This window comes from Mytilus edulis, chromosome 9 (assembly GCF_963676685.1).
Source record: "Mytilus edulis chromosome 9, xbMytEdul2.2, whole genome shotgun sequence".
NCBI classification, from domain to species: domain Eukaryota; kingdom Metazoa; phylum Mollusca; class Bivalvia; order Mytilida; family Mytilidae; genus Mytilus; species Mytilus edulis.
This window is the reverse complement of record NC_092352.1, coordinates 74,919,840-74,935,299: the sequence shown is the minus strand read 5'-3', so window position 1 is coordinate 74,935,299 and position 15,460 is coordinate 74,919,840. Positions and strand designations below refer to the sequence as shown.

The following is a 15,460-nucleotide window of genomic DNA, read 5'->3' as shown; positions in this document are numbered from 1 at the left end:
GAAAACTGTTATGGAAATGAAGGAAGTTTTTAGTAATCTAAGGTGTGTTATGATATCCAACAAAAAACTTTATAATACTTCCTGTCAACCTTGGTAAACAGGTTTTGTGACATAAAGCGTATATTTCAAACTATTCAGTTGGCTTTTGTTCACCTATCATATCGTATTAGTGTTATCTGCATATTAATCCCGGCCTATAATTGTTTGCTTGCTATTTCATTAAAAGTTAATAATTTCTTTGTACGAGATCAACACATGCACATCGAACATTCATAGTTTAATGGCTACAAAAAATATCTAACCATAATACTGTTTCCTGCTGTGTGGTCGGGCCATTGTCTCTTTGACAAAATTCCCGTTTTCCTACTCCATTCGGTACATATGTATTATGTAGGTATAATCAGGGACATAATTCTAGATCTATAGTTATGAAAAAAGCGATAAAAAAACCCACACAAAATCGATTTAAATACACAAAAAATCACATGGAATAGATAAATAAAACATTTCCTTTGAAGGTTTAAATTGAAGTGTTAGTAAAGTTAAATGACTACTAGGTGCATAGTTCATGCCTTACGAGACTTTTAACAAATCGATTGTCTAACATATGATTAAGATGAAAACAATGAGTGTGGTTACCATGTTGATATATGTGTCTTGAACAAAAGTCCTAGGGAAACCCAAACTTTTAACCGTTATATTAATGCACTTGTTTAAAAATAACTATAACTATTTATATATATATATATATATATATCAGTCTAAAGATTTGCACAACGGTACTGATATAAGATGTTATAATACGAAAATGTTGTTATATTTTATAACAACATTTTCGTATTATAACATCTTATATCAGTACCGTTGTGCAAATCTTTAGACTGATATAATTTTTTCCTTATCTGCATAGTATCGCCTATTCTAGACGATCCGGTACATAGTAAATTTGCTGGTTGGTCGTTTTTATAGACTTTTATATATATATATATATATATGGCACCTTTAAATATGTATTTACATGCGTACACCAGGTAGATGTATATATTGAATATAGATCCTTTCATATATTAAAACAAGAAAGATGGCCGTTATGTTTTATAGTTTCATAGTCCAATTATTGATTCAGTTTTATGGTAAGCATATTTGTTTGGAAAATACTTATTATGCATATTGTATTTGTTTAATAACATTTAGATTATTCAAATATTAATGAAGAATTATCTTATCAAAAAAGAAGTCGTAAACAGAACCGCTTAGTCAATAATTTGTTGAGAAACTATATATTTCATTTATTTAGAATTATAGGTTTCCACTTTCTTAACTGATTGAACGAATCATTCTCATTGTAAAGATAATTGTCAAAGTCGATTTACTTTTTAGGAGGAGTACCACCAATACTTTTCCTACTAGTCTTTATAAAATTGGCACTTTTAAATTGTTGGCATCTGTTTTTGTAGGATCAAAGGAATAAGTTTACACGTTAAGATAGTCGGTAAGATAAATTCGTTAAATAGTGTGCTATTGACGTAATACGGTATATATGGGGTCAGTAAATTCCACCTCTCACCTCATATGGAATTTACTGACCCCATATATATACCGTATTAGGTCACTAGCACACTATGTAACTAATAATACTAAATGAATAAACTCATAAAACATATATTATAAGATAGACGATTGATATCGAAGAGATTTTCAAAAGCACAAATAGAAAAAAAAACTAATATAACGCCATGGACCCCCATCCCCCCTCTGAGCAACACGAACACAACCAAGTTCTAAAGTACTAAAGGTAAGCTGATCCTGCTTCACATGTGGTACCCATCGTGTTATTCATGGTAGTACAAACCCTGTGATAAGTCCAATTCGGTATGTCCCATTCGTGGAAAGAATACGGGACTGTAGTTGCGACATTCGAAAATTATTCTGTGTCATTTGTGAAATGAATAATGGTTAACAAACTTGTGATGGCGACCGTAATATTTACGAAGAAAACATTTCAACATCACCAATTGTTTAATGACTTTCTAGTGAGCAGCAACCATTTTTAACAGGTCGGGATCTCTACCTTTTCTGACGTCAGTCCATATTTGCATAGTATTTTCCTAAATAGAAGATAGGCATGGCCTCGAAAAACTGACCAATCGACTCAATGAGCTACAATACATTGTGGACTACTACGAGTTCTCTAATTATAACACGTGGACATAGTGCAGGGAAAACTGTCGACTAATATAGTGTTTGGGACTCTCATTATAAATATTTTTGTTCAGCGAATATGCTTAATGTGAAATACATAACATAAACTTCATTTGAATGCTCAGATTAAAAAATATTGTTTAATAGCTTCAGTATTCGCCTTTTAAAAGTAGTTGAACAGTGTTTGTCAGTCATTGATATACAGTGTACCTGTGCCTTAATTTTACGGGAAACATTAAAATTTGCAATGAAGAGACCACTGTCCAGTATAAAACTAATTTCGGTTAAACATTTTAAACCTGTATATAATGCCATTTTAAAAAATGCCAGACGCAGACTTATCTGCACTGGATGTGTAAACTGTTTATCAAGACCTGATAAAAAAAATAAGTACAGTCATCATATTTAGTATTCTCAAGAACGGTAAATAGGTTAACATATTGCGATAATTTTGATTGTACATCCATGAAGTCCGTCGGTTACTAATTTGATCCAAACATATACTTTTTTAAAGAAGGAATTGACATCGTTTGGCTCCTGTCCTTTTGACTTATGTTTAATGTCTTCGATCAGTTAAATCCTCCGGAACATAGTGGATTTCTTATTGCCCATTTAGGTTTCTAAAACGTGATTTGTATATAGAAATATAAGAAGATGAATTATCTGTACCAAATGAGACGTCTCTCCATCCAAAACACAATCTAGTAAAATACGCAATCATAGGTTACAGGACGATCTTCAACGATGAAAGTAAGATATAAAGGGACAGCAAATTACTTATGTAAAAATATTATAACATAAAAAAACGGCCTAATTCATATCCAAAACAAGATGAGAAAGTATCCAACAAATGAGAGAAATATAACAGGTTTAGATCCAACGAGGCAATTTTCACAAATTAGAAGAAAACATACTTTGCTAAATTGAAATCAAACGTAACTACATGTGATTGAGGAAACACTGCTTCATAACCTTAAGAACAAAGGGAACAGTTTGAAATAGAAAAAAAAAACATGCAAAAAAAATCAATACTTTTAGATTTGGTCGACATTTTATGACAAGGATAAGAAAATGTCTGAAGCAGTTTTGATGCAACATGATAGATGATATTGGTCTAATACATGTTCTGTATCTGTCAAAGTCTAAACACAGTATCCTATAGCAAATATCTTTTTTCATGATTATGGAAAACCAATCTTTCTGAAGGAAAATAAGGAGATGTGGTATGATTGCTTATGAGACAACTTTTCTACTAAATTTCAAATAAAGTCGATGAAAGCAATTATGTGCAATCGTAAGGCGTAACACAATGAGAAAAACCGTATTGTCGGCTATAAAAAGGGCCCCATTGATGATTACACGTGTATGTTTCATGAAGACAAATTAATAAACAGAAATTCAGGATAAAATTGTGTATCCGTCTAAGCCGACCGACCCCATTGTGAGGTTAGTTGATGCTATTCAATAGAATATAAAAATGTTTTATTATTTGATCAATTAAGTAGAAGGTACACATCAATGTAAAAATGTTTAAAACTAACACGAAGGAAGCACGAAATCGTGATACATGTAAATGTAATGCGGAAACGAATATCAATACATGTAGGTCACAATATGATCTCCTATTTAGTGTGAATCAATAAGATTTTCAAAATCTTATACAGGAATAGTTAAATCTAGGTGTTTTTCTTTCTACGTGTTAGGAAAGTTGTACATTAACGTTTATCTCGCATATTTAATAATGTCTCTGTATTGTAGCGAAAAATCAACACAACTTCACATTATTTGTTTCTAAAATTTAAATGCAGGCAATGATTATTTTGTTTTTACACCTATCATAGTTTGAACTTTGAAAAAAAACAAATCCCCAATCGACAACAAAATATTGTCAGACGAATGTAATAGTTTACAATTTTATCAAAAAAATAACGACCTCAAACAGGTCATTTTTTTATGCCTTAGAACCTATTTTATTGACACATGGTATTGTCTGAGTTGATTCTTCGAAATACTAACCTATCGTTCTGAAAGAAAAACAAAATAGGTGTATAAGTATGCAATTTATATCACAGGTGAATGTGCATTACAATTTCAAGGACAACGTTTAATGAGACTGGTAAAAGAAAATGAAAAGAGTGATTACACATGTATGTGGACAATATATATAGGCACAATATTTGGAAGTCATATCAAAAGGGGTCCAATCATGTCCTCAACTTTAATGAAATATAACCAGAAACCAAAGTCATAGATCTCCTATAGGAGAATAATACCCAGCTTTAAGCATAACTATGAATGATATATATCAAATTGGATTTTGACAATTGACAATTACCATGATTACGGGTAAAGAAATATAAATCTTACGATACTTAATATAAAACCTGTTTAATACGGCAAATATACTTGAAATGTGACATATTACTTCATTTTAAATACTACTGGTATTTAAAACACATGTTGATGTAAACAGGTGTGTGATTCTGTACTATAAAATATATGAGATACAAGTTTAAAGGATTTTATTTTTCGGCAGTTGTCATACGGGTTCTAATTATATTTATATATTAATGAACGTTCACTTTAAAAATGTTTGACGTCGTCGATGATATATTTCACACAAAAACAAATCCTTTTATTGATTTAATTTGTAGTTTGGTGTTTTCTTTTATTATTATGTTTTCTCGTCACGAAATATCTTAAAATATTTCTGCGGATTATCTAATGAGTAAATATATTTGCAGGGGTCTCGGTGGCCCAGTTGGCTAAGTAGTTTGACTTCTGAAATCCTTAACCAGTCAACACTGAGGTTGTAAATTAGAACTCCGCCCGTACGGGTGCACTATTCTCCAATCTAAATTGACTAGGGTTGTCAGTTTTCAAAAGTCGGTGTTATTCTCCGGGCACTCCGGCTTCCTCCACCAATACAATCTGTCCGCCACGAAAAAGCCCAACAGCGGAGCATGAATGGCGTTAAAACACCAAAATCAATCAATCACATGGCAAGAGTTAATAAAATACTTACAAATTAAACCAATGCAGATGGTAATTATGTCACCCGATCGACAATGTCGGGTGACATATTGCTTTTCCTCTGTTTCTTTTTCTGTATTATGATTATTATACTTCCACCTAATTTTGTCCGCCCGCTTTGTCAGAGCCAAAAGTACCAATCCGAATGATGGTGCACTATAACAAGGAACCCTGACTCCCCAGAGTCTGTGCAAAATTGGAACTAAAAAATGGCTGCCATCACCATGGAAACGGAAAAATGGTGAAAAAATAAAATTTTGGAGTTCCTTGAATTATTTGAGAATGCTTAAGCTTAAAATCTTTAGATTTTAATACAATGTAGGTGCCCACTATATACAGGTTTTGGATGATTTTGGCACATTTTGGAACTGCTATGTTGCCATGGAAACTACACCAAAAATTTCAAAAATATGGAAATGCTGCAATTTTTTTGAAACTTTATCATAACGATGAGCAACTTTGGTAGATGTGGAATTTGGCGTTGGAATTTCCAAAATGTCTGCCGTTTCCATGGAAACAATGCAAAAAGGTCAAAATGCTCCAAAAACTTCCGGGTTTGGTGAATAACTTTGGTATGCTTGAACTTAAAATCATCAAATTTTTATGCAATATAGTTGTCCACTATATACAGGTTTTGAATGATTTTGATAATCATTGGAACTACTATGTTGCCATGGATACAGGAGCAAAAATTTCAGAATGCTTCAAAATTGATGAAACTTGATATGATTGTTAACTGTCAAGTCTAGATATGACTTTTGAAGTTGGAATTTCCAAAATGGCCACGGTTGCCATGGAAACTGCAAAAATGTCAAAAATTCTCAAAATGGTTTTAACTTAATGAAATTTGATATTATTGGTAACTGACAAGTTAAGATGAGACTTTTGACTTTGAAATTTTCAAAATGGCTGCCGTTGCCATGGAAACGGTATAAATGTGAAATACTTTAAAATGCTCTGAATATACTGAACATTTACAAAAAGATGAATAGCCATGCATATTTGTGCATTTACTGTTAAACAAGTTTGAAATGGCTGCCGCTTAGTGGCAATAGGGGGAAGGGTGACATCCGCTATTGCTTGCAATGGCAATTCTAGTTGTCATTGCTTTTGTTAAAAAATAACTAACTTATAACCACGCCCTGCAGATCAAAAATAATGTGTATCTAAATTGGATGATCTTTATTCTCTAAACAATATCAAATTTTAGAGCTTTTAATTACTGTGCAGGTATATCAAAATTAAACTGCATTACGACCATTGATGGTATAACTGCATCAGAATGGAACTAGATATTTCTTGTGTCAAGTTGGTATTTAGAACTAAGGAAGGAAAAAAGAGAGGAATATTCTAAGATCTTTTAATCTTGCATTTATCAATAATGATTTTTAAAAATATCTTAATTTATTTATACATGGTTAATCGTGAGAGCAAATTCTTATCAAACGAGATTGATGAATTGATTTCGAACTATCTCATTTCAATGTTAGGGATATAGATTGCTATTTAGTTGTCAAACAAAGCGCAAATTACAACCAATATCTGTTTTTTTAACAGTTAATCCACATTAGAATGAAATTCATAACAGTGTGGTCGACGGTAAAACGTTTATTAGTATTTGTACTGAAAAGTTTACCTATAACTTGTTTGTCGTGGGCGATGATTTTATGCTCACTCAGTCTATCGGAGGCCTTCAAGTGGGGATTTAAATAATCATTTGTTACACATTTTGATACATAAAATGAAACTTTCTTTTCACAAATCATTTAAGGAATTTATTTTAAATAATTGTTATACCATCACTTACAACAGTATCACTTTTAAGAATATTAATGTCCAGAGCTGATATCAATAAATAATAATAAAAAAAGTTTATTCATGGTAAAAAAAACCAAAAAAACTTTTAAGTTAATGGGGACCCGCGTTATTTCAGGAAATATCTTATTGATTAAGAGAACAAAAACTTCTACGTTGTGATCATTTAAGCCTTAGGCCTTCTATTTATTCAATGCTAACCATGTGGGCTTTGTTTTTTTTTTATATACCATAAATCGATTCGTTCATTCAGATATTTGTCAGTTTGCCTTGGCTCTTCAAGTCCAACGCACATCTTCTCACGAAATTGATATTTTTCTTACAAAAATTACATCCATGTGATGTATTCTTTTCATGGAGAATGAATTTTGCACCTTATTTTATTTGTTATGGTTTTTTTTGTGTGTATCATTGACGTATAAGACAACCTGAATCTTCTTTATTCAAATCTAAAATATAGGAGATGGCAATTATGACACAAAATAACTAAATTGAACTTACAGCAGAAGAAAGATAATGAACATCACTTTTATAGTCTTCTAAATATCGAAGACACGTGGTCTTTTTAAAAATGATGTTAATTTATAAAGGAAACAACAATAGTTCGAATATTTATATTGGAAAAAGTAACGGTGTGTAAATCATAACAATTATTTTATTTCAATGAAAATCAAACTGTTGAATTTTTCCGCTGCAAGCAAATTTTTAATTTTGGTCGCATTTTTAAAATCAATAAATCTTGTATTCTTGTTGGAAGCTGCACTGTGTAGTTTATACTCGTTTTTTTTTTAATGCCACACAAATCCAACACAGACAAAAAAAATGGTATGTTCAAGAAATAATTGATGCAAACTATACTTTATTGTAGTTTTAACATGGGTAGGCATTATATTCGTGATTATTTTTGGCCGAGCGATATTTTTTGCTCTTTGGTTGGGTTTTTGTCTTAATGACAATTCAATTTTCATTCTTATCATAGATATAACTGCATGTTAAAATAAGAATATGTAGTGTGATAGACAATCAGACACATTCTTTCCAGGGACCAACAGGCGTTATCAAGCTATAGGTCCCCGTATGGCCTTCGACCATTAGCAAAATACACACTCTATAGAATGAAAGCTCCAAGAGGTCTTGGCATGAAAAAAAACAAATATAAAAGATGAGCGAGAAAAAAAATAGGGATACCGCATGGAAATTGGAAAATTGTCCGCAACATTAATTTAGTCAACTCACTTAGTTGAAATTAAAGACCTGGCGAATGTTAGCCTTTTGCAATGGATGTGATGTATGTTTAAAAAAAATCATGGTTTGTTTGGACATTTTTATAAATCAAGTCTTGGTTTTAAATTATTTGCAAGTAAGTTTTAAGTCATGAACAAATAATCACTCACAGAAAGACGTCAAATCCATCAACAAAAGAAAAAAAATTATAGACGACCGACAACGCACAGAATATCATGTATGTGTTCCGGACCATATGAGTATTTGGACCATACGCATATATATCATGACCATAAGGGTATACTAATATGGTCCAACCATACACGTATGGTCCGACCGTACGCGAATGCGTTTCTGTTGCCAAGTGTTTTTTACAAGTATAGTAGCAGTATAGCAGAACGGTTTAAGTTTCCTATATACACCAAATGATACATTTTGCCAATACAATACCGTAAATGCATGCAAATTTCACAAGGTTTAATCAAAATAGCTTTCTTACTATCCAATAACTTTCAAGTACGAAAAAGACAGGGCAGAAGTACATTTTGTCTTTATGTTTCGTATTTGCACAACTTTTGAAAGTGGATTATGCATTCGTTCTAAAATAAAATTAGACCAGATAAAAGTTAAAAGATTACATAACTCGACAATCGTAATTGTTAAATCGCTTTGACATCCGAAAAAGATAATCAATCAATACATGCATTGCAACTTTTAAAGTCAGTAAGTCATTCTTTTTTCTGAAAGAACATGGCTTTGCGATATCTTATTATGAAAATTGATTGTCGGAACATAACAAAAACACAAGTAAAGGACGTTTAATTAATCAATATAAATCAAAACACAAATTCCTGATTAGTATTTCGAATTATTTTATATAGGCGTTGAGAACCTTTGGTGACCCCACGGTTGAAATGTTTACATTAAGGACGTCGTGAGCAATGGGCGTTATAGACGAACGTTCACCTAATCTAATATTAAAGTGCGCCAATCAATGTCCACAGCCACACTGTTATGAATTCGATTATATTTACAAAACAGATTTAGTATGCATGGCCAAAATTAAAACCACTAAAATACTGAATACCGAGGAAAACAGTCTTGTCCACTTTGCTAGAATGTCGATTGCTGAGGCAAACCAAAATGCAGATAAATGTAATAGGGTTTCAAAACGGTTGGTATCATTAAAAGAAAGTATTCGAAAAATTATCAACTGTTTCTCAGATCTCAATGTTTATCTTGGGCTCAGAAAGTGTTGAAAGAAATTGCTTTTGTCGTTTCCAGTATTAATACGCACAAACAGGGCGATATGATACCGGTAACTGAAGAAACGGCGTCATATTAGAAGGATACTTGACATGAATAATTCGTGACAACGTAGAGCTACAATGCTATACTGGCGTGTTTAGAATTTTGTACAGAAAAGAGGCAATCGTGTCACTTTGGTAACTTTGACAGATGTGATAATGAGATTTTTCATTTTACTTAGTTTCATCATCTTTTAACACACAAAAGACTAAGTAATGTATCTTTTAAATGAATTATACATGTATACATCATCTATGGGAACTAGTACGTAAACAAAACAAAATATTCATCAACATCATATATCTCCCAAAAGTGCAACGTATAAAAGCACAATGGTCTATTAAAATCAACACATCAATAACAAGGCGTATGTGCTTGACTGAACGAAGAGCTCACCAATTACAATCTGCGAAGACACATATGCTGCTGTTTAAAAGAATAACAAATGGCCAATGCAACAGGGACATATATAGTTATATAATACGTTAGTAATATTTTTTTTTTATTTCCACAGAAACAGAATGAATTTAATTATCTCCGTTATATAACCCGATATCTGTTCATTTTCATGAATGTTTTAATGCTTGAATAAGATCACAGATAATAAATAAGATATTATCTTTGTGTACTTTTGGAAATTCTAAAGAACGCACAGTATATCTTCATTTGTCTGGATCACGACTGATTTAACTTGTTTTATTAATTTGAATGAACAGATTTGCTATTAATCATCCGCCTGTCTGTTTGGCTATCTGGCTTAAGTGACGTTGGTCAAATTTAAAAGATACATCAAGTTATATGTGTTAAAGAATGCAGTGAAGTATATTTCTTAAAATCAAATATTTAGGTTAACAACATTTAAAGGTTAATATGTGTAGGTAAACGCTGTAAAGAAGTAAGAGAAGCCAAAGGGACATCTGCAGAACAATAAATTGAGGCTACAATATTCTGTATAAGGTCGTCGGTTTGGAGTAAAACCACCAGCATCTGCTGATGCATCAGTCGGTACTGGTTCATTGGAATGTTCAACAGACATTGAAACTATGACATGACGCAACAACTTTTATAATTTTCATTGTGATTATGTTATGCAAAATAAAATGAATGAAACGTGTTACAATTGTATCTTAGTCTTCCACTGGTAATTGTTTATGCCTTGAAGCACATTCCATCAAAATATTCCCCTCTGAAACTACTGGGCCAAATCTTACCAAACTTGACCACAATAGTATTGCTATTAAAAAAAAAATATGTCACATGACCCGGTCCACCAACGCATGATGGCCGCTATGTCTAAAAATAGAACATAGTGGTTAAATATGGACTTTGGATATAATCTCCAAAACCAAAGCAGCCAAAGCAAATTTGAGGGTTGAAATAGGTTTCTCTAGTCAAGTTCTATCTGCCCTGATATTTTTCAGACAAATCAGTCAACCTGTTATTGGGTTCCTGTCTCTCAATTGGTAGTTTTTAGGAGAAATAATTGCAATTTTTGGTTATTATCTTTCATATTATTATAGATAACGATAAATTGTAATCAGCAAAAATGTATTACAAACTTTAAGTAAGATCTACAACTTAGCCAACATGACAAAATTGACCCCTAAAGGAGTTACTGTCCTTTATAGTAAATGTTTACATTTTTTTGTAAATTTTACAAAAATACTTCTCTGAAACCTCTGAGAATTTTTTTTTATATTAAAGTTGTAAATTTTCATCGGTTTAGATCCATCTGCCCTTAAATTTTCAGACAAATCAAACAACCTGCGCCAGAATTGGTAATTTTAAAAAAAATGCAGTTTTTGGTTAATATTATGAATATTATTATAGATAGAGGTAAACTGTTAACTGTCAACAACAACAATGTACAGCAAGGTTAAATAAACTTAGTCAACCTGGCCAATTTACTCTTTAAGGAGTTATTGCTTTTTTCAGTATATTTTTAACAATTTTAATAAAATTGTGTAATTATCTCCTCTGAAACGACTGAGATATTTTTAATCAAACCAATCATCACTCGTGTATCTATTTGAAAAAATGTGTCTGATGACACTACCTATCAACCAACATGGCCTAAATGAATAAAAATAGAATATAGGGGTAAAATGCAAGTTTTGTCTATCAATTTTTAAACCATTATAAATAAAGACATTCTGAAAGTAGCAAACAAATCATTATAATATTAATGAGCTCTACCAATTTTATATATAACTGTTTAACAAATTCCTATAAGAGTTATTGCCTATAAATGACAAATTTTACCAATTTTGTGTCTTGCCAATTATCACGAAAGCTAGCTTTGGTTACATCTTTTGACATCAGACTCGGACTTCTCTTGAACTGAATTTTAATATGCGTATTGTTATGCGTTTACTTTTCTGCATTGGCTAGAGGTATAGGGGGAGGGTTGAGATCTCATAAACATTTCTAACCCCGCCGCAGAGCCTCTGGCCTTTGTTAGTCTTGCATTATTTTCAATTTTAGTTTCTTGTGTACAACTTGGAGTTTAGCATGACGTTCATTATCACTGAACTAGTATATATTTTTGTTTAGGGGCCAGTTGAAGGACGCCTCCGGATGCGGGAATTTCTCACTGCATTGAAGACCTGTCGGTGACCTTCTGCTGTTGTCTTCTCTATGGTCGGGTTCTTGTCTCTTTGACACATTCCCCATTTCATTTCTCAATTTTATGATATATAGTGAAAAACCATTGTTTTCCCGTTATGCCTTATGTGATTTAAATTATCATGGATAGATAAACACTTTGAATCACAAAAATGATCAGCAAGGCAAGACCTTTTAAAAAGTCAAACTTTGCCGATATGGATATGCACATAATCCAAGGGTAGTGATACGGGGTCTTAAGGGCCTCCAGTTTATTATCAACTTTACAAAATGGAAATGTAAATCATTGTTTAGAAGATGAAATGTAAAACCATGCAGTTATAAAAAGGTCATGGTTACAAAATACTTATTTTTTTTTATATTAAAATTAATAAATAAGACCTCTGAAATCTTTTTTTGTTTTATTGAGTATACTATAAATCAAGAAAATAAGGTTCAAACTGTGTGTTATAAAAAGAAAAAAATATAAGAGGGGTGCCATGAAACATCAAACATCAAGCACAAATAGACAAAAGCATGGTAAAAAAGACGGACACACACATTTCTTACAACATACATCCCGTCCAGGAAAAGAGGAGAGAACTTTGGTAAGAAGTGAAACCTATATCTGAGGTCATTATAAAAACAGATATTCTGTTGATGACGTAATGATTGTTGTTGAGAGGACTTGTAAAATTTAAAATATATTGATTGTTTTCCCATATACAAATTAAAAGCATAAAATGTATAATGTTTATGCAGTTTAGAAAATCTTATACATAAAGTCTTAATACTGACATTAAAATAAAAAGGTGTTATGATCTTTATTTTCTTTTGTAGAGATTCATACTTTATCAGTTGAAAGTACACGAAACGGAACTGGACTCATTAATGCGAATGACACACTAATTATATGTTCATACACACAAGAAAACGTGCTTAAAATCGACTATGTGTCTGTTTCGTCATTCAATAGGAGCAGTATATTATTTGAGCCGATAGCAACATTTATTCCGGATTTAAATTCAGTATTTACACCACAGGGACAGTATTTGGAAGGCAGAGTTACATTGACAAATATCCAAACATCATCGACAAAGGCAGTAATGATATTTAACAAGCTTTTATGCGTAGATGCAACCATATATACGTGTACAGTGAGCTACATTGCTTCTTCGGGTCTACCAGGAAAAACAACTTCAAACAATATAAGCATTTCAGTACAAGGTAGGTAAAATTTAGTCAATTATCCCTTACAATTAGTACAACACGTAATCTAATCAGGTAACTAAATCTAAAGAGAAAACGACAGACAATACAATGTAAAAATAAAGGGATCAAAACAAGCACCTAACTTATAATGGAATTGATATCCGATGACAAGAAATGTCAGCAGTTATCATCAATTAGTGACACCCCTTATCTTTTTCGAAATGTTCATTGCTGAAAATAACAATAATAACCATTATGTGTTAAATTATTCATATTAAAATAGTGATAATGATTTTTAACAAAAAGGTTCCAGGATTATATTTAAATCGCCAGACGCGCGTTTCGTCTATATAAGACTCATCGACCAAACAAGTGCAAAGTTGATGAGCATTGAGGACCCAAAATTCCAATTTGTTGCGCCAAACACGGCTTAGGTAATCTATGCGTTGGATAAGAAAATACCTATTTTTCTCTCTCGAAAAATTGATAGTTTTGTAAATCGGAAATTTATAAAATTGACCATGTAATTGATACATAAACATATAAATCAAAGTTATTAAACCCAAACTGGTACTATTACAAGTAATTACGATAGCTACTTATAAACTATCATGAATTTTGTTTTATTGGAGTTTGCTATAATACTTGTTTTTATTGGAGTTTGCTATAATATTTGTTTGGCTTTATAACTATTTTGATCTGAGCGTCACTGATGAGTCTAATGTAGACAAAACGCGCGTCTGGCGTATGAAATTATAATTCTGGTACCTTTGTTAATTACTTACTATAATAAACTTTTGAAACCTTCATCTTAAAATAATAAATGCATTTGCCTTTAATATGCAAATTCGTTATCCTTTGTTTGTGAAAATGCATGATTTATAGTCGGTTTTGAAAAACGATTTGAAAATTCAGACCAATAAACATCAATATAGGATAAATAATATAAAATAAATCTTATACATCATATGTTTATCTAAAATAGAATCGAATCATTAACCCATTAATAGCAAATATAACAACATTTTGAATCAAATCGCAAAACCACCGGATGTAAATTCCAGGTAGGAAACATATCACTTGTTTATGTGATGATATTTATATCTGCTGATGAAAACAGTTGCTTTATTGACGAGCTGCTGCAATTTTACTGTTTCAGATCAGTCCAATGTATGATCGGTAAAAAATAGCAAAAATTCAATTTGTATAGGACCAAAAGAAATATTTTGTATCGAGTTTTTGGTCATTTCTTTTGTCAATATTATGAGATTGCTTAAGCCCCAGTCCCACTAGACCACGATCGCACCTCGCTCAATGCTATATAAAATAAATTCAGATCGTGGTGAGCTCGCAGTATGAGTGTCATGAACATGTAAATTTTCGTTTCAATCACGATGCTACTACGTCCTCGTTATGCTTCTAGAACGATCCCGCTACGATTATACCATGTTCTCATTACGCTTATTCTGCGACCTCACTACGATTAAAACGATCATTCTACGCCCATCACGTCCTCACTACGGCCATACCACGATTTATTCGATTGCAACACGATCTAACAACGCTTCTACTGCGATTATAGCACGCTCTTACCACGGCCATACTATATATGATCATAATATGTTCATATTGCGATCTTACTACGCACCCTGCAATAACGTCAATATCATGTTCCATATATATATATATTGTATAAATCCTTCTTTTTTTTATTACTACGTAGAGTTTCTGCGAAACAACGCAGTCATGCTATTAAAATCATCGTAAAGGAAAGTGTATAGATAGTGACAGAGGGAGGTCTCATAGTAACGAATCTTGTTCCAGATATAAATGTCGGACAAACCATTCCATCCTGATCACAATTTATTGCTGGTCCATCAAGATCAAATGACGATGCTTTAGTGAACGATAGTGGGGATGACACAGATGTGTCAAGAATGATTGAGCCGTTGGCGATAAGGAACAAGAGGTCCAAATTACAAACAGACAAACAAAAGCTGGAGAGCTTTTATGAATTTCATATGACAATGAGCATGATGATCGCAGTGTGAACGTGAGAACA

The 15,460-nt window shown here is 32.1% G+C and overlaps 1 protein-coding gene across 1 annotated transcript in view; it reads left to right on the top strand.

The window, feature by feature from the left end:
- Positions 1-13,034: 13,034 nt before the first annotated feature.
- Positions 13,035-15,460, top strand: part of LOC139489022 (uncharacterized) — a 270,345-nt gene continuing 267,919 nt past the window's right edge. The window contains exon 1 of the mRNA XM_071275062.1: positions 13,035-13,413. Coding sequence (XP_071131163.1) covers positions 13,293-13,413 — 121 coding nt within the window. The 5' untranslated portion in view covers positions 13,035-13,292. The remainder of the gene's footprint in view (positions 13,414-15,460) is intronic.